Source organism: Crocodylus porosus, unplaced genomic scaffold (genome assembly GCF_001723895.1).
Source record: "Crocodylus porosus isolate Cpor-Errol unplaced genomic scaffold, CroPor_comp1, whole genome shotgun sequence".
Classification (NCBI taxonomy): Eukaryota; Metazoa; Chordata; order Crocodylia; family Crocodylidae; genus Crocodylus; species Crocodylus porosus.
In genome coordinates this window covers 163,807,714-163,832,352 of record NW_017728886.1, presented here as the reverse complement: position 1 = coordinate 163,832,352, position 24,639 = coordinate 163,807,714, and the positions used below count along the sequence as shown (strand labels likewise).

Sequence of the window (24,639 nt, the reverse complement as noted above, 5' to 3'; positions counted from 1 at the left end):
AGTTCTCTTGCCTTCTATAAAGTTTCTGCCAGAGGAATGAATGCTAGTACACTTGCCATACTGATAGAAGCTTGCGTGCTGTCTTCTGGCATCCCAGTGTGCATTGCTCTGGCAGTCCCTCCCACTCCAGAGAGACAGTCTGCAACTCAGGTGGCCTCTACTGCTCCAGTCAAGTTACAGAGCAAACATCTCCCCATGTCAGGTTTGGGCTGAGAAGGCCCAGCCCCTCTCCACAGCCCTAGGGCTGTGCAGCTGACAACCCCACTGACCAGCCTCTGGGTTTTTAATGCTGCCCCCACTGCCCAGTTGGTCAGTAGGGGGTGGTGTTTAAAGCCCAGTATTTAGGAACTGCGATGGGGAAGCCATCACTGCCCACTCCCCAGACCAGAGTTACTAGTGTGGTAAGTGGACAGGTGGCTTTGCCTTGGTGCTCCAGTCCCCTCTGGGATCAGTCTGGGAGGCGAGGGAAGCAGGGGGTAATGTTCCCCATAGCAGGGACTAACCTGTATGACATTTCAAAGCTGTGTGTGTGCAACCCCAGATGGAGCTGCAGACACTACCTTTTAAGTGTGGAGCAGGAGGGAGCTTCTCCCCAGCTGGACACATGCAGGGCTGCAGACACAGGCTTTGAAGTGCCTGTGGGAGGGAGAAGCTCCCCTCTCCAGGACTTGAGCCCTGCACCCACAGCCCCATGCTTGGGGGTTGCAGTTCTGTCTTCCGAATGCTGCACAGAGAAAAGCTTCCCCTCCCAGGACTTCAACAAAAGGTGGGGGAGAAAGGAAAAATGTAAATGAATCAAGTGTTTTTAAGATGCAACATTTCAACATTGTATTTCAAAACAAATATTTGACAAATCCCCCAGATCTAAGCCAAATGTTTAATTTCAGATACAATATTTTATTTGCTTCAAAATAACCTTATTTGAGGTTTTAATTTTTTTGAGAAAATGATTTCTATTGCTTTGTTTTGAAATGATTTCAAACTGGATCATTTTATTGAAAAGTCACTGACACACAGCTGTACTTATTTTACCACTTCAGTTTTGGATGAAGCGCCTATGGGATTTTCTGAACCATCAAATTCAAACTCAAATTCTAGTCTAAATCTAATGTAAAATAGGATACATTACTGACATCATTGCATCAAGTTAAGATATAATTAGGTACTTCTGCTTGCCAAGGTCTGGACCTCGCAGTAAATAATTTATTCAACAAGTCTAGCCTGTTTATTTGTGACACTTACCCACAAAAATACTTTACTTTTTATTTGTATTGGATCAGTACTCAAAATTTAGCCATATGGTTTATGTGAGGACAGAAGTGAACTGTTTGCAATCATAATTTGATATTGGCAATGTAATGGATTTCTTAAAGTACATATTGTTTTTTTGCCCTTTGGTTGGATAATTCCAGCATATTACCCTCTCTGGGTCTTGTGTCTAACATCCTGACAGCTGAGAGGAAGGGAAAAGTTGTTGTGAGGAGGGTGGCATGGTCCCTTGGAGTAGCCAGCCAGTCCGCCCTGTCCTGTGTTCTCAGGTGCTGTCAACTGTCTCCAGAGAGACTTGGGAGCCTACAAAGCATGCTGGGACAGGCAGAGCACCCAGCTGACCCCTTGAGAGCTTGTACAGTGTTCTGTTGGTTGGGTTTCCAGCCGCTTAAACTAACCTGTTAAACTTCTACTGGTTCATTTGAACACTTACGCATACCCTTACTATCCTTTTCTAAAGCTAAGATGGATTTTTAAAAATTCTTAATGATTATTGTCATTGCTTAATAGCTCTGTTTGGAATCATATATCTTGGGAAAAAATACGGATTTTTTTTTTTTTGTTCCTCAAAAATAAGAGTGCAAATTCAGCCTAGAGTCATAGAGACTAAAATACATTTCCAACTTGAGAGCTATAAGGTACCTTATATAAAAAGAATTATTAGATCTGGATTGTATAGATATCGAAATTAACTGCAACAAAATTATGGTTTATTGTCTTAACTGATTTGGGTGTAGTATCTAAACTACCATCTTAAACTAAGCAATAATTTCACTTGGAGAAGAATGTGTTTCTAGTAAAAAGAACCGTGTGCTACATAACTGTTTCCTTACATAAAATAGAAGCTTAGGCATTTTTTATTGAGATAGTTTGTTAATATTTGCTATTAAATGACAGACCATCATATTTTCATATTTATTTTTAAATGTAAGGCATTAAACACAATTTTTTTGAAAGATTGTATGATGAGCTATTTTTCTAAGTACAGAGAAAAGTTATCCAAATCGAGTTTGTAGTTGTTAGATAATAGAATTGAATGCAACTTTCCCATTTTTCTAGAGCATCTTTCTTTTTCTCAATTTTGCATATTGTTGCTTAATGTTTAAATAATGTTTTAATTATATGGTATATTGCTAACTGCCATTAAAATCAGAAAAATAAAGGCGCTCTTTTATGCAAAATAATTATTACAGATCATTTCAATCCCAAAATATGGTGACTTTCTTATTTAATCTATTATAATAGAAGCTGCCAGTTATTTAGACAGTGGTTCTTATGTGACATTGATTTTATCCCTTGTTTGTGTTCTGTTTTATTATTAAGATGACAATAGTCTAGTAGGTCCACTGTAATGCAACACACAAATCTATTATAACCTGATTATATTTCCCCACTGGAAGCATTTTGTGATAGAGGGCATAATCTTTAATGGAATTTGTGTGAAATTAAATTATACAAGCATCAATAAACATAACATAATTCAGAAGGAGTAAATCAGCTTAATTTATTTGCTGCTGTAATGGCATCAGTGTTAGCAGAATGCAAATGCAGAGGTTTAAAGCAGTAGCTGAAAAGCAGTGCCAGATGAGCAGAAAGTTAAACCCTTTATTAGACAACACTGTAATTTGATGGGCAGAATGTTCACGGTTCAGCAGATCAGTATATGCAGTCAAAGGGAAAAAAGGCTTGGTTTCTAGAGAGGATTTCTGAGTTACTCTGAAGTGAACAGGAAAGTATTTGAGAACATTGTTAAGATGAGGGAAGGTCCGATGCATTCCAAATGTGTTTAATTTTAACATAAAATATAACACTAAGTTAGGAGTTATTGCAACAACCACATAATTTTAAAATGAGATGTAGACATTTTTCCCCCTGCATCACAGGTATTAATGGAAGAATATTTTAAAGTTACTTTATTGTTTTCTGCCAATGCCAGGCAAGCTGATAGTCTGAAGAAAAAGAATGTTATATGAACTAGATTAATTCACAGATAATATAGAAATAAGCTAAGTTATAACTGAAATAATATTTTTTTATTTTCATGCCTTGTGATGTTTCTGTTTAAGAGTAATAATAGCATAGAAAAATTACTAATAGTTCCATGGGGTATGCTCATGCTTTTGAAAGCCAACATTTTGGGTCACATTTTTTGAAAAAAGGACTAGTGATTTTAAGATGTTTAACTTCTGGGGTTTACAACTAGATACATATTACAGGAATTTAATTTACAGGACATCCTGAGTGTCCTGAGCATGGGAAGATGATCTTGTGAAGTCTCTTCCAGCCTACTTTCCCATGATCATATGATCTACCTTCCAAGCATCAGGCTTCCCTAAAATGCTTCATGTTAGACACATATGCATATCACTTTTGAAAATCTGGCTATACTTCCTGGCCTACAAACTCAGCATTCAAAACTGATAACAAAAAAGCTAAATCGTTGGTTGGAGGAAATCATCCTGCATGAACAACAAAGGCACGTGCAGGAAATGCAGAAAAAGGATATATGGCACTGTTTCAGCAATGTCATAGTCACCCTGTTATCTACTGGCTAAAAACATTCAGAAACATAATTCTTTTTTTCTGAAGGGACCATTATATAAGGGACTGTAGGAAAAGGTAGAGTTTGAGGTAAGGAAAATATGTAGCTTACAGAGTCAGGGACAGTTAGAAATTGTTTGATTATCCACTTCCATTAAGTGCTTGCTTTTAAATGAATATTTCTCAATAATTTTCCATTCTGGGGACTGTTATAATGAATGCAAACTAAAATGGCTAAAAAATAAGATAGTGACAGATCTGGCAAAGGCAAGCAAAGTGGGGTGATATAATATTTGTCTATACTATAGTGCTCTGCTAACACTGGTCAGGACTGAGGTGCGATGCTCCTTGCATATATTCCTGGATCTCTTCCAAAGCTGTCAATCATAGCAAAAGGTAGTATGTATATGGTAGTTTGAGCAAAGAGCCCAGTAGTAGCTTGAAACTTGTTTTTTGTGACAGGCCACATACTTAGGCAGTCTTTTTCGAGGTAACTTTTCATGTATACGTTAGTGTTCATCTGTTTTATATTTCTTTTAGTGGATTTATTCATTATTTATTGCCGTGAGTGTTTGATCTCTATATTTTAAAGATGCATTCCCAATCCAGTGGAAACAGTACCAGTTCAACACCTTCCAGAAAAGCCCAGTCTTCTGCACCTAAAGTCCGCAAGAGTGTCAGCAGTCGTATACATGAAGCTGTGAAAGCTATTGCACTGTGTCACAACGTAACTCCTGTGTATGAATCCCGCACTGGAGTGACTGCAGAAACAGAATATGCAGAAGTGGATCAGGACTTCAGTGATGAAAATCGTACATACCAGGCTTCCAGCCCTGATGAGGTTAGTGTTCCTTGTTTTTAAAAAAAAGTTATATTTTTAAGCTCATCACATCTTACAAAATAATGCTTAAAAGGAAAGCCAAATTTGAGTGACTCTTTTCATCCTCTTATCTCAGTGTGAGCAGGGAAAATGGTTATTACACATCTTTGAAGAAAATGCATTTATATTTGAAGTGAATGGAGTAAAGATCTGATATTTTAGGGTGTATTCAGGCATAGTCTGACTGAGAAGCCCAGTATGTTGGTAGCTTGGATCAACATTGGTTTGTTAGATATGAAAATATTGCACATATAAAAGTCTGTAGTTAGGTATGCACGTTGGTTTTCACCAGATATATTCAGGAGGAGATGCATATAGAGGTTGTCAGTGAAACACATTCAGCTTTCACCTTCTGCGATGGTTGGACTATACCACCTATTATATAAACCAGGAGTATCAAACTCACCAGGTTCATACACAATATCACCAAAATCCTAGTTTTCATACTACAGGCTTTATCAAAATAGAAACAAACTATAGAAAACATTTTCTAGAAATTTAGACCCGTGATATTTTTTGCCATCTATCTTCATATAGCACCAAAATAGCAGATCTTGTGAGTATTTAATTTGCTATATACTTACTCCACAGGGACTAGGTATTGTAAAGTGAACCCATATAGATAACTAACTTAATCTCCCCAGTAATAAAAATGGCAACCTAGGACAATCATCTGTAATCTAGGTAGGATTTCAGACATCATGTTTTGGAATTAATAGTTCCAATACTGGTGATATATAAGCAGTTGTATATATTTTATATGTCATATGTGTAACCTACATGAATATGGTTATGCAGAAACTGTTAATATAAGCAAGTAATAGTTGTAATTTATTGTAACCACAATTTGGGTTATCACAGTTGCATATTGATTGTTGGTTGGTATTCTGAACTAAATAAACCACCTCAAAATGAAGAAAAATAGCATCAAAACTGAGGTAGAGATCATTAAAAAGGGGGAAGGAGATTTTTAGGTAAGAAATGCAAATGAAGAGTAAATGACTAAGCACTAATGTTCCTTTGACCCAGAAACTAAAGATAGCCCTAAATCAGACTGCTAGAAACTCAGGTAGGAAAAATTAATTCCCCATGCCTCATACTAGGCTTGCCCTCCCCCTACCTCTGCCCCTGCAAGTTGTACGTGGAGCCTGAATACCCTGCTCTGGAAGAGAAAAGATATAACCATATCAACTGAAAAGGGCAAGTATAAAAAAAACCTTATAGCAGGAAAGTGCTTGGTTTGTGAAGCAAGTAGGAAGGTCAGGTTGGTATGTCCTGAAAAGTTATAAGGCAGCTGTAGGAAGATGATCAAAAGAAGGGATAAACTGGAAGAGATAATCAGAAGAGAATCTATTATAGCCTGATTTGAGGTGGGAGGAGGTAGAGAAGCCTATCTCTGAAGAACATTTTGTTCACCCAAACTTGTGTTTCAGCTAGAAACTAATGGAGCTAAACCACTCAGCCAGACATCCTTTGAAAATCTAGCTTTAAGTGTCCATTTTATCTTTGAAAAATAATTTGTCTTTGAAAATCCAGTAAAATGATTGTATCAAACACATTTGTTTTAATATGATGGAATATTGATATTAAATAAAATATCTTACAAAAAGATGAAGCTCCAAAAACACTTAAATAACATAAACATTTCAGCATGACAACAAAAAAGCTGAGGGTGAAAGACTAGCAGGTCTTTATCATAATTTTTTAAAGAGCTCTATTGATGCAATGTTTGCAAATCACTGGAGCCTAAGGAAAATAATGTAAATGGTTCATTATTTAGCTTATTGAACTTTCCTGCAGTTAGGTTGACGGATGATGCCAATGTTTCCCAATCACCAAAGTACCATTTTAAAAGCATTTTTTATTGAATAAAGTGCTCTAAATATTGCACCCTGGAGCTTTATTTAGGGAAATAGTTCAATTGATGTTTTCTGTTTAACCTCAGCGTTGACCTATCACAACATATTTGGTTAATAAGCAACATTATCATTTAATAGACTTAACCAATTTTATACGTTGTATTTGCTCTACTTTACAACTTAGTTTCCCTAGATTTTGTTTATTAATCTGGACTGACTGTTGTCTTTTCAAAGAAGATGTAACATATTTCTCTTAATCTTTCATTTTATATAGTCTAATATAGCATGTCAGCTGGCTATTAGATGTTACATGAAAAACTAGATTTTTTCCATGTAAGATGCACAGGACACATTTTAATATTATAGTAGAATGTTTACGTAGTAAATGAATCAACAGGAGGAACTCATTTGAAATTACTCATGTTTCCATTTTTGTATGTTATGTTCAAAACAAAAAGAGTGATGTTGTAGCTTTGATGGTCTAGGTGTTATGCAAGAAGTAAGGTTTTTTTAAATAGGTGATATCTTTTATTGGGTCAACTGCATGGTTGGAACAAAGTTGGATCATTTTTTGAATGCCAGGCATTCTTCATCAGGTGAAAGCTTGTCTAATTTTATCCCAACCAAGCAATTGGTCCAATAAAAGATGTTGCCAACAAAAATCCTTTTCTCTCACAAAACAAAAGGACACATTTTAGATGTACATTCATCGTAAACTATGTGCATATTGTATTATTAGAGCAACCCAAGATAAGTAACTGATTTTGTATTCTTAATGTGAGACCTACTTATGCCAGGCTCTTTGTTTCTTATGATAAGTGATCAATATTTCATTTTGTCTCTAATAGTGGAAAGTTTCATTCGTCTGTTACTTGTGTCCACTACATCTGCAACATAGCAAACAATATGCACACACTGGGAACCCATTGACACAGTGAGATCCATTCCTTGCTCAAGTATCGCAAGTGTGTGCACAGTTCAATGTGGAAAGCCAGTGCTAACTTAATGTAATGAACAATCATAAAAGGATATAAACTAAATAGGTAGAGCAGTAAAGTTCAAAGGTTACAGACCTAAGTAATTCAGGGGCATGCTATGAACAGGAGCCTTTGAAGACCTTTGGCCCCCTTTGGTCAAAAAAGATTGATTAGTCGTGATTTTTAATGACTGCTATCTCATAAACTAGCTATTTATTGGTTACACTTTTTCCTGCGTTATTGTACTCCGAAGTATTCTAACTCCAGCATTTGAAATATTTAAATATTACTTTAAAGCCTGGTCAGTCATCACATTAAAACATTTATGTCCAAAGACAGCAGAGTTGCTAAAATTAATTACACGGATACAAAGCTGATCATTTAAAACAGACAGGGAAATGATATGCCCTTAGTAAGGCAGCTTTTGTGTTTACAAAAGTAAAGCTGTCATGTATGAGACATGTTGTATTGTTTAATTCATTTTATTGTGTGTGCTTATTGAAGCAAGACTAATTGTGTTGTTTTGTCAATGTATTGTGAAGAGCAAATCATTCAGTGGCATAAAACCATCACTTCCATGACCTTCGAGACCCACAAAGAATAACTGCTCCATAGCTTGTCTTGAATATTGACCAGCAGTTTTTCCAGATGATCAAGCTGTATTTTTAAGTTAATAATTTTAATATATTTTAACCACAAAGATTGCCAAGCAAAAATGATAACATGCAAGTGCCAGTCATCAAATCGTTATTCATAAACATAAACAAAGAACTGAGAATGTTCTGTAGTACTGATTGGAAATCCTTGAGAATTGTTATAAAAAAGGTAGGAAAAATTCCGTAGAGGTTTTACTGAAAATATTTTGGACACTATCAGAATAAGTCAGTAATAGAGAAGCAATGAAATAACATTCTCCTTGCACCTACTCTTAAAGAACATTTTCAGTTTTAACATATCTTGTATATACTGTACATATATTTTGCATATCAGGTTGATTTCGTGTAAATCAAAAATAACTTTCCAGTTACACTAGAGGCATTGAATTTCCAGATGTTTTGCATAGAATCATAAGATCATACTAAAGTAGGGGTGGAAAGGACCTCACAAGGTCATTTAGGTCCCACCTTATGCTCAAGGCAGGATTATCCCTGACTAAACCATCTCAGCCAAGTTTGTCTAGCATGTTCTTGAAAACTTCGAAGGATGGAGATTGCACAGTTACTCTAAGTAGCTAGCTCCAATGCTTCAACCACCCCCATAATCAGAAAGTTCCTCCTAATCTCCAACCTAAATTTCCCCTGCAGAAGCTTGAGACCATTGATCCTACTCTTGTCTCCCATGGCCAAAAAGAAAAGCCTATCGCCATTCTCTCTAAAATTGCCTTTCGGGTATTTGAAGTCTGTTATCAAATCCCCCCTCAGTCTCGTTTTGTTCAGACTAAATAACCCTCTTTAAGCCTTTTCTCATAGGTCTTGCTTCCCAGGCCCCTAATCATTCTGTTGCTCTCTGCTAGACTCTTTCCAAACTGCCTTTTCTCCTTCTTGACATGTGGGGCCCAAAACTGGATGTAGTACTCCAGGTAAGGTCTCACAAGTGCATTTCTGGAGCAGTCCAGCCATGGGTACCAAAGCTGTGACCCTTACACAGCAGCCTTTCTTTTTTATTGCAAATTGCATCTGCTATCATTAATTTTTAAAAGTCCAATTACTTAAAAACACAGAGCTACTTAGTTTAAAATGTAACTCATATACTACCAACATAATAAATATGTTACTTTTATTTCTTTCATATGATAAAGAAATGTCCTCATCCCTTCCATCTCAGCATGGGAAAGAATTTGATAAGATAACTGAATGGACAGGCAGCCACAGGGCTCCCAAGGGAAGGGAACAGGAGAAGGAAAGGACAGGTAAAGCTGCTGTAGAGACTGCTTCTCTCCCCCTTGGCTCAGAAGTCACCCAAAGATTTACGCCTGTGGCAAGAAAAGAGTTTAGCTCTGTCCCTTCCACCTAATGGCTAGACTGTGTGTGACAAACAGGAGGGCTGATTTTTCTTTCATAGTCCTCCTTGCTTTATGTGACGTCTTTGGTATCTGTCCCACCCTTCCTGCCCTATAATGCAGAAACACTGTTTCAAGATTCAAGAGTATGGTCTGGTCAGTCCTTTTTTTTTGGCTCAGGATTTCCCTTTTCTAATTCAGGGCAAGTTTGGTGAGACAACCCTGGGCTTTTTGCACCTTCCTCACAGACAGCTTTTTAAAGACTCCAGTACTGTAATTTCATAGCAAGTAGTGGTACCCAGCATCCAAAGCAGCTGTAATGATCAAAGGGACTAGGTCCCAAAGAAGAAAAAGAGTAAGGAATGCAGTAATAACTGATGTCTCTTGCTAACCCAGTAGAAGAACTGGAGAAGAGCTTTGAGTTTTACATCTATTGACTCCTCTGTGAAATCCTATGAAATATGAACTTTCATTTCTACCCAGGAGAACTTTTACAATAGTTTCTCCAATGCCTGATGAAGGTTGTTTGTGACCAAAAGCTTGCAATGACAGAATTTTTTTTTTTCTGCAAAAATCTTGTTGGTCTAATAAAAGATATCTTCTCTACTGTGAGTCCTGATTGCCTTTATGTTTCACTGAGCATCCCTGTTCCCTCTAACCCTATGAGATCCATAGCATAAGGCCATTTAACACCACTTAGTGGGCACAAGCAAATGCAAGGATTTTTGTGGGAGGTTACCTCCCTTCACTCTCATACATACACCTTTAACCTTAAAAGCTAAAGTCATGCCTGCCACTTTTAAATCCAGCCCTTGCTGTGTCTCTTTTTCCTGTGTATCCTTTTAATTGAAAAAAAATCCAAATTAACTCTGATCTACACATTGTTGATATTTTTGTTATCAACAAATAACATATTTTTAACTTTATTTTTGTGCCTAAATATTTGCATTTAAAGTGTATATTAAATAAAAAATGTTATTGGTTAATAAATATGTTAATTGACACATAGAATTCTATGGCAGAGTACTTATTACTTTTATTCCCTAAGAGCAGATATAGTTTAATGGACAAAATATAGAAGAGTATTAATTTACAGTACAATTACGTATGCTGAGTTTTTAAAGCATGTCAGTGTGCATCATTAATGTGTTGCATACACATTTTGTTTCAAAGATTTTTGTGTTCATATGTTGAAATTATTAATGAAAAATATCATTTATTTCAGGTTAGAGTTGAGATAACTGTATTCTGATTCATGTTGTAGTACTTGATAAGAAAAATGGGTTTGTTTGTTATGTGTTCAGTATAAGATTCATGATGTTTTTAACCATTCATTTTCTTGTCTTTAATAAGTGCTAAGGTTTTGTGACTAATGTGATGAGTAACTAAATTGTTGTCATTTGGCAACCTCATCTGTTTTTAATGGATTTTTCTAGAAACTTTCAATTTTCTAGAACATTGCTTAAGTCCTTTATTTTTTGCCATGTTTGGATAAATTACCCCATTTTTAAATAAACGGTGTGGCCATGTCACCAAATTATTAGATTAAGAGTGTGCACTTTTACCCATCCAGGATGAGTGGCCCTTTTGAAATCCCACCTCATGCATTCTGCAAGCATCTTGCAATATCTACCCATAAATTATGTTGTTGAGAGCACCATGTACAGAATAAGCTTCCTTCACTCACGTTAGCAAAATAAAATAAAAAATCTTCAGTTAAATATACAGTTCACAATGTAGATCTCTTGATTTTGTTGTAAATACCTAATTTATAGCCCACAGTTCTTCTTCACCAAGCCATTGAATCTTGTATCATGCTTAACATAGTTCTTTTGTACATACACATTTGCAAGCACTAAAATACTTTACAAAGGTATGTACATATGTACACATCACCAGGAATACCAGATGGATTTTTCTTTAGAAGGCACTGTGGATAAGATCTAAGTTTGCCATTTCAGAAATCAGATTTCCTTTACAAGCTTTGTCAAGTCTTATCTTCAGCTATACCATTTCAAAATGTTATGGTCAAATATCTGTTGTCCAAAACTCATTGGGTAAAAAGTCATTTATCCTGATTGTGCTTAAGACTGACAGTTTCCTGCAAGAAATAGGTAGTCACTTGATGCTGCTTTAGGTATTTGATAGCTAATAAGGAAGAAGAACAGTAGCAATATAGCAGCCATAGAAGCTATTGTGGGTGGAGTGGAGACCACTAGCAATAAATCCAACACTTTTAAACTCGCATGAATTCTAAGGAGTACTATATAACCCATACCTTTTTGTCCGAAAAAAAGTGGGGGAAAATTAGGGTGTATATTATAGGTGAGGAAAAGGGCTTCTCATGGTTTCTGTAATTTGCTGGTAGAGGAGGGGGTGGACTGGTGGCAGCATTAATTGCCATGGCTCTTGGAGCCATAACCGTTAACACTGCCAAAGCTCTGCCGTCTTCATGTCCCACCCCCAGACAGCAACATGCCGATAAGGCCAGTGCATAAGGATGTTTCAGAGCCTGGCGTCCAATCCAATATGCCAGAGCTGACACCATGCACTGGCTCCAGAGCCACTTGCCAGGTTAGATCCGGTGCACCAAGTCTAGGACCACAGGACGAGTTGGATTGGCACATGGCTCTAGAGCAGCGTTTCTCAACTTGTGGATTGTGACCCAGAAGTGGGTTGCAAGAACATTGAAAGGGCCATGGAGAGGTCCCAGAAAATTGGGGGTTTCCCCAGGCTGCAACACTGTCAGCCTGCATGGAGCTGGCAGGCATCTGGGGGCTGGCAAGCACACAGCATTGTGAAAGCAGCCCCAGAGAGGGAGGGGGCTGGATGCAGCAGCCAGAGGAGCGGGAGAGAAAGAGAGAGACTGTGTGGGTCAGGGGCAGGGGATTGTGGCTCTCAGGTCACAGCAAGCTGATAATTATGCTAATAGGTCCCAGTGCGAAGGGTTGAGAACCACTGCTCTAGAGTCAATGCTGAAGGTTACTGCATGACCCCAGCGCCAGCTGGCTGGATCAGGCCCCAGTACAGAGCCAGCGTGCCAGGCCCCAGCTCTGGCATGTGACCCCGAGGTCCAGAGACTCCAGACCTCAGGTACTCAAAGGTAAGTTATATTTTCCCTCTTCAGACCTTCCAAAAATAAGTGCGTTATATTATGGAGTGTATTATGTGCAAAAAAATATATAACTTGATTGGTTTATTAATATTGTAGTTAGTGGTCAGCAAAACTGAAGAGCAAAACATTTCTAAGTTGTCTTCCTAAGGTTTTGAGTGAGAAAGATACTGCTGCCTTAGGCGCTTGGGGTCTTTTTCTGGATTTCATTCACCTTGCCTTATTAGGGTTTTCTTGTTTGCGTACCAGAAAGCATCATGCTTCTGAAGGTACAGAGCAAGTGAGCTGCATGGTTATGTTTCAGAAGAGTGGTATGGTGGGAGGGGAATGGAATTGCAATGGGCATCTCTTAGAGAATGACTCCTAAGTTCTTCTGACTCGGAGAAGATGGGACTTTGGTGAGGATCATCCCTCTGGATTCTTCACAGGTATTCACAATATATACACCATAAGTTCAGACAGTCATTTTGATACTTGTACTCTGTAAACTTTCTGAATACTTTTTTTATATGATGTCTTCGTAGGTGGCAGAAGGTCACTAAATTTTTAGCATTGACATTTCATTTTTTTCAGCATCTAAAAAAGTGTTTTCTGCATTTAAAAATGTTTTAACTTCTAGTTGAAGAAGCAAAAATAAGTATATAATTTTATATCTGGTTTTTCTAAGAATCAAATCTGTATGAACTATAGGAACACGTTTGGAACTGTACACTGTGGGTGCATCCAGACGAAAGCAGACATGCAGTATGTGGTGCTGCAAGTGCATCGACAGCATTGCATATGTAAACATTCCCCAGGCTGCTATTTTGCAGTGTAGGCAGGGGGTTTTTGGTCAAAAAAAAAAAAAAACCGTGGCAAAAAAAAGCAGGTAGTGCACGTGGTAGCAGCATGCATCATCCAAAACTGGAGCCTGGCTGGCCAGAGCCACACTTTGGCTGCCAGCCAAGCTTCCTGCCACAGGAGTGCCATGGCTGCAGCTCCCCATGGTCCCCATTACCCCAGGTGAGGCTTCTCAGGCCAGCACAGTTGTTGACCCCAGCTTCCCCTACCCCACCTGGGGGAACCTGCCACATGCCAGAGCACGCATGACATGAGCATGCCCTAGGGACAAGTAGCGGCACAAGTTGCGCTGCTGCTGCTTGTCCTCAGGGAAGCATATGTTCCTGCTCGTCTGAATGCGCTATGTGGTGTTCATTTTTTTGTCAATCAGTCCTCTGCTAGCTGTTTGTGTAGCATTCTGCACCCAAATACACAACTGGAACAAATGGAGATATAAGTGAAATGAGGTTCATGTTAGTCCTTGATGAAAATTGGCATTTTAATACCAAGTTCAGAATCTTGTCTTGCAAAGGAGCAGTCTCTTTGTATGTGCACAGAATTTTTGGAGAATCAGTCTGGAAACATTAGGTAATGGGAAAAGCTTAACCTGAGAAGTTCTAGTATTTTATGTTAAGCCTTGGCGACGTCATTTTGGATACTAGCAAGTTATGATTGCTCAGATATTACTGATATGTGACAGTGTTAACATGCTGATCTGAAGTTGCAGATGCTGGCCTTTTCACTACACACTTGCTTCTTGCACTTTCTTGAACACCCTGGCTGTGGTACCAGCAGTGATCAGCTTGGGTGGAGGAGGAATGGGAAGAAACTTACGCTGTTTGTAGGCCAGGTATAATAATCAAAAATGACTGTGCTACAAACTGTTAACTCAAATGGTCTGTGAAGCCAAGCATAAACTAAATAATAAACAGATGTGAGTCACCAAATATAGAACACTTAAGTCCTAGCTGCAAAGGGACACAAATGAGATGATAGGGTATTAGCAGAAAGATGCAATTTACAGGTCAGAATGTAATAGTAACCTTTCACTGTGAAAATTGAAAATTAACCTTGGGAGTATTGGATCATTTGCAGCTTATATGGTAGTTTTTATTGGAGAAGAAAATCTTTAAAAGACTTTCCCTGTGATTTTGGATCTAAAAGTAGTGTTTTTAAAGTGTGCTTATTTCTTTTTCTTTTCACGTAAGAATATTTTCTCCCTATTTTCGTTTATTTGTGTCTACAGTGGTATTCACCAACAGTGATATCATCCTGTATTAGCTTATTCAGTGTGGTGCTCAAGCCCCTTCTCTTTAAGATACTTTCACTGGATGTAGCCCATCATAAGCTCTTATGATGGGTAGATCCTCAGCTGATGTCAGTTGACTTAAGTGGAACTGTGACAAATTGTACAAGCTGAGGATTCCCCCTTCTGTAGTCATCTCTCACATCACAGATTTCACTACACTAATTAAGGTTTAATTCTGGCAGAACAAAGCTGACCCAATTGCAGAGGGCCTGCATCAAGGGGTACTTGGGTGGATCATCAGCCTGATGGCTGTTCCACCCTTCAGGTCAGATTTGTTAAAGATATTTGGGCAATGTTTGGTCATGTGAGGCAAAGGGTAAGTGGAATTTTGGAAGCCAAGTCTGTTAGAAAAATTACCCATAAAATATAGAATGTTTTATCTACCAAGGAATGATAAAGCTGTTTCCGATTTAACTCTTTTTCAGAGACCAAATCCAGTGGCAGTTTTAACATGGGAAAATAGCATGTGGCAGTACCTAGACAAAACTCTGAACAAAATAGAAACTGAGTGTCATGTCACGTTTCAGGAATGTTAAATTAAAAAGCTTTCGCTGATTGGGTTTTTGGGGGTGGGGTTTCCTGATCACTTGTGGCTTTTTAAGATATGGAAGTAATTTGTACCGTTTTCACTATTTGTAAAAAGAGTGCCTTAAAAAATTGATTCTGTGTTTACGCACATTCAGTTTATATAGAATTTTTAAAGTTTAGTTTTATTATTTTTTGATGGCAGGAACCCAGACAAAATACATTTTACAAGACAGCAGTTCTAATTAGATATGCCAAATAAAATTTTAAAAAAGATATTTTGTCTTTTTTGTTGCTTCAAAAGTGTAATAGCTAAACATCCATGTAACCATAATATTTTCTTAAGTCTTATATAGAATTACAACTAGGTTCTTATTTTCATGGATTTTTAATTAATGTTTTTATATGTACATTGTAGGGAAAAAGCTATTTTAACTATATTATGTTGTGCACATGTTCCACTGAATATCCTTTATGTATAAATGTGTGTTCATTTAGACAAAGCAGCCTTTTTAGTGCTAGAGCTATTAGTTCTGAACAGCATTCCCTAATTCTGATACAGCTCAATTCAGTGAACAACTTTCTGTGTGTAGAAATAGATCCAAATATATAAATATTTTAACATACTATTCTTTAATAAAATGTATAAAAATACTTATGCCATAATGTGAAAATAATTGATATGTTATAAAAGTATTTCTGTATTCTGGATCACTATGTATATGGAGTTTTTTAGCATACTAGGGAGATTCTTGACCTTTAACCTAAACCCAGTTGTTTGGTTTTCACGTAATTTACACAAGGGTATAATTGACCTTTAACACCTCAATATGTTTTTCTTTAGGTAGCTCTGGTGCAATGGACAGAAAGTGTTGGTCTTACTCTGGTTAACAGGGATCTGACCTCAATGCAACTGAAGACCCCTGGTGGACAGATTTTGACATACTATATTCTCCAAATTTTTCCCTTCACATCAGAAAGCAAGCGCATGGGAATCATAGTCAGGGTAAAGTTTTCTGAAAACTTAAAAATGTGTTCGTCTCTCACTAAGGGCTCTTTACTATGTATCTTTTTTACCATAAAGTGTAATCTTCTAATGTATGCCTAGTTTACAGGTTTTGCAAGCTTTCCACATTAAAATGAAAAACCTATGTAAATAACTTACATTTGGCAAAAATAATACCCGAAAAGCTACTGATATCCTGATGCTGTAGAGCCCTGCATCCCAATGGAGTTATGTTATCTTCTTCTTCGTGCTTAGGGCAGCTTGCATGACCAAGGCCTGAACCTCCTTTTTTTAGTTTTCCCATTGCACTTATTATGGATGTTTTTGAATTTTGGGATTAAGGGGTGATATAAAATTTCAAACATGCCATAATATGCAGGGGGTGAGTTAGTGGCTAAGGTACAGATTATTTGAAATACTATCTCATAATGAACAACTGTTGTTAAAACAACAAAATGTCCCATAATACTAAGAACAAGAATGCATGGTATTAGCCTTGTATTTGCAAGACATATTTGACATAAAGACATTTGTAAATTGGGAATAGCAATTGGGAGACATGGTATAATTTTATGTATTAAATAGTCATTTCATCAAAATATTTATTTTAGAGAAAACTACAAGCCAGTCTCTCTGAGAAGTATACAGAAGCCCTGTCCTTCCTTTTTACACTTCTGGGTGGGACCCCTGTCCTTTTTACCTTTAAAGCACATAACATATACTTGATGAGTAAAAATATATATATACCTTTCTAAGTGCCTACATATGTATTCATTCAAATGAATGCCAAGAAGAAGATGGTGATCTTTAGACAGAAATGTATTTATGCTCCATGCCTCAAAGGAAACAAAATCTTCAGGTGGTTAGAACAGGACCCAGAAGTCATGAAGTCTGGACTTTGTTCCTATATCTGACACTAACACCCTGTATAACCTTGAGCAAGGCATTTATGCCCAAAATTTCAAAAGTGGTTTGTACTTTCAAGTGCACATGGCTAAACTCTTGGATAATTAAGGACTACTTTTTAGAGATTCTGTATTGACCTCAGCTGGAAATGTAAGTAAATCTGATCCTGGGTGTAGAAAGCTGATCATCCAGAAATTAAGCTTTTTTCAAAATTTGAGATATCATCTCCCATCCTCAGTTTCCCTTGGAGCATCCAGATGAGTGCAGATGTTTGGTTCCCCAGGTTCAAGTAACAGAACTGCAACTTGCCCTGCAACTACTTGTCCCTGAGAAATGCCCATGCCACATGTGCTTTGGTGTGTGCCATGTTACCTGAGGGCAGTAGGGGAGGCTGGGGCCAGCATTATGCTGGCCCCAGCAGCCTTGCCTGGTGTCCTGGGGGCCTCCCAGGGATGCAGCTAAGGCAATCCTGCTGAACAGAGCCTGGCCAACAGTCCGGTCAGCCCGGCTCTGCTTTTCAGCACCTCATGCTACTTGTGCATGTGCTGCTCCATTTTTTTTTCCCTAGACTTTCTTGACCCCTTGGATATCCAGGGGTCAAAAAAACCCACAGAAAAAAACCCAAAAAACAGAGCAGCGAATGCACGGGCAGCATGCCCTTGCAGCATGGAGAACACCTGACTGTGTGGTATGGTGCTGCAGATACATCTGGACGCTTGTCTGGATGTGTGCCCCTATGTGTAAAATGTGACCTGCAATCGACACAGATCATTTGAATGATACATTTGTGTTTTTATTTGCATATGTGCATCTAAAACCTGGGCAACGTATATCTTACAAATTGATTTAATTGGGTGATGGCTTTCTAAACTGTTTTGAGATCTTCATATGTGTTTATTTTAAAGTATTTTACTGTGGTAAAGTATGACAAATTGTTTTCTAGGTACAGTCACATGATTTGAAATACAGACAAAATCTTTTTCTACTGTTTTTTTAAATTACAGGATGAATCTACAGGGGAAATCACATTTTACATGAAAGGTGCAGATGTTGCAATGTCCACCATCGTACAGTACAATGATTGGTTAGAAGAGGAGGTAAGAAATATTATGTTTGTTTCCAGTTTCAGGAGAAAAGGCCAAGTGATGGAGTTTTGTCAGGCAAAAATATTTTATGACTGAAGTTTGTAAAGAACAGAAGGAGAAACTGTAATTTCTTCTTTAACACAGATGCTATTGGAATAGGTTCAGAGATAAAAATCTTGAGCCAAAACAGTAATGGATTGTGAAATGCTATTACATGTCTCATGAAAAGGTTTTAAGGAGTTGCAGTTGTTTCCAATTTTTATAACCCTGAAAGAAAAGCAAAGCTAACAATTTGACTAAAAGACATAGTGATCTAAAACTAAAAATATTTTTATTTTGGCAAATGACCATTGCAAAGCAAATGTAGTCACACAACATAATTACTCCTGAGATATATTTTCAGTACAATCCTTTTTGTCTAGGAAAACAGTTTTAAACACTTTAATTCTTAAATTGTGCAGTTGTTGGGGAGTTCTGAAATATCATCGTAGATATAATCATAATGAGGAGTTTTTTCTTTATCATGATTTGTAGACATCTAATTTTTTCAGTAATCCAAGCTCAGTTAATACATGTCTTGGCACAAAAGAAATTTCAAAACTGCTTTAATTTTTCCATTGTGGTGTGGGTAGTAGGCACCAGCAATCATCTTAATCTGACCCTACATACAGACAATATGGTAATACAATGATCGCACCATGTATGTTCATAATGGTATTGGCAATATGAATCAATATCTGCTTCAGGGCAGTTTGATTTATTCAGGGACATGAATAAATTAAACTCCCTCAAGACCTAGCAAAATGTCATAAAAATTACTTTTGGCGATAACGATACACAATTAATTGTGAAATACTTGTTTAATCTATTTAGCATTATGAGGTCAAATCAATAAGTGCTTTGCACCAGGAATACAACATGAGGCTTGTTTTTCATTAAGACATTTGTTTTATGCTGTTTTTAAGTCTACTTTTAGTGTGTTGTCTTCTTATCAAAAAGAACCACATTTCCTGTGAAGAAATCATATGTTCTTAACAGTCATTGCTTAGCTCAATTACATGTACTTTAGCCATGTACAATACTAGTTTTAATCCATTCTAAAACTTCAGTCAGATGGAATTTTACTTATTAAAAAGATTGGCAGGAGGAATCCAGGTGACCTAACAATAGCATACTGTGTTATGTAGGAGAACCAAAATGCAGCTTTTTTCCCCTGATTTCATCTCTAGCTATGTCAGATGAGCAAGTACTGGCAACATTAAAGTTGGAAAATAACCTTTAAGTCCATTTCCTTTAGTACATCTTGCCAAAACAACTTGTTCTATGTTACTTTATGTTGCTTTATTGCTTTCTTCTATCTAGTTGTATGTTTTTGCAGCAATCTAGAAACAACGTGTTCAACTATAGTGGCAGGCAACTGTGCTGCTGTTTGAGGATCATGCCATTGATTGTTTGAATGAAGGTGGTGATTTTTACCTTCATTTTTTTAAGTGATCTAAATCCTCTTGAGTAGAATAAAGAGAAGAAAGAGGAAGAAGAATTATTTCTTATCCCATCACCTAAAAAAAAAAGTGGGATAAGAAAAAGAATGAAAATTTTCAGCTCAAAATTACATTTTTGAGGCATCAGTAAGAATGCCTTCTGAATCATAATTTCACTCTTCGATGCATGTCCCTGAGACTTTGCACAAACAGGTTTCTGAATGTTGTTCCTCTATGGCACATTTATCTAACAAGACAATAGGAGTGTTACAACGCTTATATCTGCCCATCTTTTATCCTACAGATCCTCTTCACAATAGAAGGCTGAGGTATTAGAGATGGAAAAAAAAATCCTACATTTAATTTGTTGTCCACAGTCACTTGTTGGTCTCTTGGTGAATTTTACTTCCAAGGTTTTGTATTTCTCCTGAATATCTGTATCATGGGACTTTTTTTCTCCTTTTCAATTAGTCTTTATTTTTTACAAATGATCTTATTTTATTTTCTGTTATTTCTGGCTATTTTTGCATTATCTGAGTTGTTTTGAATTACACAACTCCTCTCAGTTTATCATCTGTAAATTTCCTTAGTTTGCTGTTTATCCTTTCATAAAATCACCAATGAAGATGTAAAACGATACACATTCTAACAGATTCATGTGTAATTCACTGGGCACTTTCCTTCCATCTAATACATTACCATTTATAGTGGTATTGTGATTATAGCCTCTTTGCCAATTTTCAGTTTAACCAAGCCAATTATAAATACTTTTTCGACTAAGACTTTTTGAGGCATGGTATCAGATGCTGTTCTCAGTGTCTGGTGCTCCACAATGATCCAAATCGCTTCTGTGTCTCAGCTTTGTAAAGAAAAGGGCATTTCTGAGAAAAAGGAATTACCAGACAGGGTTAAAACTGCTATGTTTTTGTACACGTAGGAAACCAATCTCATTAATTTAATATGGAGACAGAGTTTGCTATAGTACTAAATAGATCAATCCTGGTTCTAACTCCCAATCTCATGACTTTTCCCCAGGATGGTTTACATCTGGGATCAATAACCTTATTGCCCCTTGGCCAAAGAGCCAGCCTGCAGAGAGATTGGATTTGGTCAGGTAGGCTATGTCCAGATTGGTATGTGGTGCTCCAGATAGGTCTGTGGGGCTGCATACTCAGCTGTTCTCCACGTGCCCCCAGTGATCCTGGGGTAAAAAAAACCCACGCAAAAAAGCAGAGCAGCGCATATGGGAGTAGCATGCACCACTCAAAACTGGAGCCTGGCCAGCCGGAGCCACAATCCAGCTGCCACCCAGGCTGCAAGTGGCAGGATTGTCAGTGTTTAACCCCCCTCCCTCATCCCAGACTCCAGCCTGGGTTTGCCTGGGGGCAAGCAGTCCCCAACAAAGACTGGGCTCCATCCCTAGCTGAGTTTGCCCCACCACCCCCTTGTGAGCACAGTCTGCCCCAGGCTGCAAAGCATGCTGGGATGTTGGGGAACTGTGATTGAGCTTGAACCAGGAAGGGAACTGGGACAGAAGTTTCATAAACCGGTTTGACCCAAATCAGTGAAGTCTGATGCTACATTCAACCAGGTTTAACTTAAATCAGTTTCAGCCATTTTGAGACTGGTTTATATGCACTGAGCTTATATTCCGTTACAGGTTTAAACCACTTTCTGATCACTTAAACCAATTTATGTGTAACTTCTGTCCCTAGCCAAGGTGTGCTGCTGCTTCTTGTCCCCAGGGAAACAAATCCATGCTCGTGTGGACGCAGCTATAAGATGCAAACAAGCCTAGAGCAGCATAGAGAATGAGGCATCCTACAGCTGACCCAAACCACTCAACCCCTATGCAGCAGCCTCCTCTGCAGCCCTCCCTGCTGCTCTCCCATGCCTGCACTTACTCTTGCTGCACAGGATCTGGGTATCTGTAGCCAAGGAAGCATAAGCAACTTGAGCTCTCCTGAGGTTGTCTATTTACAGCTTATGGCAAGGAGCCAGGTCACAAGCTCCAGGCTGGGGCAGCAAAAAGTTGCTGATCCTGGTCTACATGTAAGTCAGGACTTCAGCCTCTGCATAGATGCCTTACATGGTGCGGGAACATTAATTATTCTTTTATCTTTATTTACAGCAATATAGTTTTATAAATACAGCAGTTGCATTCAAATCAGGGATGGCCAGTTTGTGGCATGGGCAGCTGTGTGTGGCACATGGCAGATTGGGGTGGGGATAGATAGAACAGAGGCAGCTAAAGCAGAAAACAAAACAGCAAATCAGGCAGGAGCATAGGGCAGGAAGCAAAAAACAAAGTAGCAGATTGGTCCGGGGAAGGGGTTTGGACTGGCACTCGGGGAAGGTGTGAAGCTAATCTGTGGCATGCCTACCAAAAAGCTTGTGTCCATCCCCTCCTGCCCCCCCATCCTAAAAAATCTCAGGTCTTGTTCTGACTATATTTATGGAATCCCTTGGTCTTTATTCCTTTTTAAAATTGAGTTGCTTTTAGTTGTTTTTATGTGAAGTTTGCTCAAGAAGTTCCTCAGACAGGACAATATAATCAAGTTTATTTTCTTACAGGATGATATCACAAATATTGATTTTTTTTTTCCCCCCTCTTATCTGTTAGTTAGACATAATTTTACTTAGTGTTCAGACCAACCTTACAGGGCTAAAAAACCAAGCTGATTGTTCTTGACCATAAAACTTTTGTGTATGTAGTATCATATAACATGGTGTTTTAATTAATACCTCCACAATTCTTTTGTATTTTTGTCTATGCAGTGTGGCAACATGGCACGAGAAGGATTGCGCACTCTGGTTGTTGCCAAAAAGTCATTAACAGAAGAACAATACCAAGATTTTGAGGTATAAAAAGATACGCTCATCAGTGTTCCTAACATGTCTCATGAATTCAAGTAAAGCAAAGTAACACAATAAGGAATGTTGCTGTTTTTATTTTATTTAAATGGCACATATTGTTATTTAAAATATTGGTTACAACAGTTTTATTCAAATGCCTTTGAACAAAAATGTTGTATAGTGTCATATCTACCGTTATTCCGCAGTATCTATTCCAAAGTCATATATAAGATGTTGGTCCTACAAGGACCATAACTGCTTAAGTGTCCTCAAGCCTGCTCTTAATTTGTCTTCACAAAGTTCATTATGAACATTAGAAAAGGAAACTTGAAACTGATTTGTTGACTTAAAATTAAATGATTAAAGAATGACTTTTACTTTACAGAATTGTGTTGGGGTTTTTTGTGGTTTTAGGATATTTAAACTAAGATACTGCATCATGAATCTTCATTGTCAGCAAATCCTAACAGACTGAAGATTCATTTTCTCTTTATCAGTGGTAGCCAGATGTCTCTAACTGATTTTTGGTTTTTGTGTTTCTGCAAGCAGAATAGATATAACCAAGCAAAGTTAAGCATACATGATAGAGCCCTGAAGGTTGCTGCTGTTGTGGAAAGTTTGGAGAGAGAAATGGAATTGCTATGTCTCACTGGAGTAGAGGATCAGCTACAAGCTGATGTTAGACCAACTCTGGAAATGCTGAGAAATGCTGGAATAAAGGTACCACTTGCTCATTTCCAAAGGGCAGTTAGCATAACATTTTGATTGTAAAAATACCAGCACTGTGTACCTGCCAGCAGGTGGTACCATCATTTAGTTGGCTGATCTCTGGCAATCCTTTATGGGGCTTATTCACTTCACAGCTAGTCACCCTGATATCTGAGGAGGCTCTCCCCTTCACTGCATGCTCCCATTTTGTTGACCTGCCACCTTACACATTTCTGGTCTTACACATCATCTGGACCATAGGGAAAGGGCTTCTTGACTCCTGTTGATTGGTTGCCTCGCCCTTCTCTCTCCTTTCTGCACCAAAATCTCTCTTCCTAAATACATGCTGCCTTAACCTCCTTCCTCTCTATCTCCCCTCCTCTCTCCGCTCTCCTGCCCTCAGTGGACAAGGGAGATTAAAACAGTAGACAGTGGCTACATAGAGACCCAGTATTGAACAGGGTCAGGGCTGGCCCACAATTTTTGAGGGCCCCCTGCAAAATATAGTTTTGGGCGTCCCCCTGACGCAGTGAAGCTGGGAGGAGAGTGGGGCGGCAAGCAGCTAAAGAAGCCGGCAGCAGGAAGGCGGGTGGTGAGTGACCAGATGTGAAGCTGGCAGCGGCAGCAACACAGAGTGGTGGCAACCACTCCCTCCCTCCCCCCCGCCCCCGCTACAGCATTGATTTGAAGTGTTCATGGCCACAGGGGCCCCTTGGCTGTGGGACTCCCTCCGGCCACAGGTTTTGCAGGATAGGACGGGCCAACCCTGAATAGGGTAGTTGGAAACAGAAAGGAACTAAGAAAATTTGTGCCATTCCTGAACTTGTCCATTTTACTTGTATATTTTTGCATCTCTTTCTCCAACCTTAAATGTTTTTGTCCTTTTAAAATGTAAACTCTGGATCAGAATCTGTGTCATCCTAGATATGTGAGTAGGGTAAAGCATGTTTGGGGTGAAATTCTCACTTCCAGTTTCAACCTCTTTACAACACCTAGAAGAGTTGGACCAGGGAGGAAACCGTGTCTATGCACAGAAACGCTAGAAGACAGATCTGAAAGCTTTATCACAAGAGCTTGTACACAAACCCCAATGCAAAAGGTGTACTGAAAATGAAGCCACATGGATTATGTTACAGGCAAGGCTACACCATACTGTACTACAGAAATTCTGGGCAGCACTGTAATCCACAGAGCAGCCCCAGGAGACTACCTTCATTTACTGTTCTCAGCAGGCTTTTCCAAGCCAAGGACTGGGAAAACACAAAAATGGCTTAAAGCTTCTTAGGTTGCAGATAATGTGCTGAGCC

General features: G+C 38.3%; 1 protein-coding gene across 2 annotated transcripts in view; it reads left to right on the top strand.

Moving 5' to 3' along the window:
• Window positions 1–24,639, top strand: part of ATP9B (ATPase phospholipid transporting 9B (putative)) — a 325,951-nt gene that overhangs the window by 276,696 nt on the left and 24,616 nt on the right. For both annotated transcript variants that reach the window (XM_019544740.1, XM_019544749.1), the window contains exons 15-19: window positions 4,403–4,651; window positions 16,135–16,296; window positions 18,207–18,299; window positions 22,547–22,630; window positions 23,174–23,344. In XM_019544740.1, the coding sequence (XP_019400285.1) occupies window positions 4,403–4,651; window positions 16,135–16,296; window positions 18,207–18,299; window positions 22,547–22,630; window positions 23,174–23,344 (759 nt within the window). The remainder of the gene's footprint in view (window positions 1–4,402; window positions 4,652–16,134; window positions 16,297–18,206; window positions 18,300–22,546; window positions 22,631–23,173; window positions 23,345–24,639) is intronic.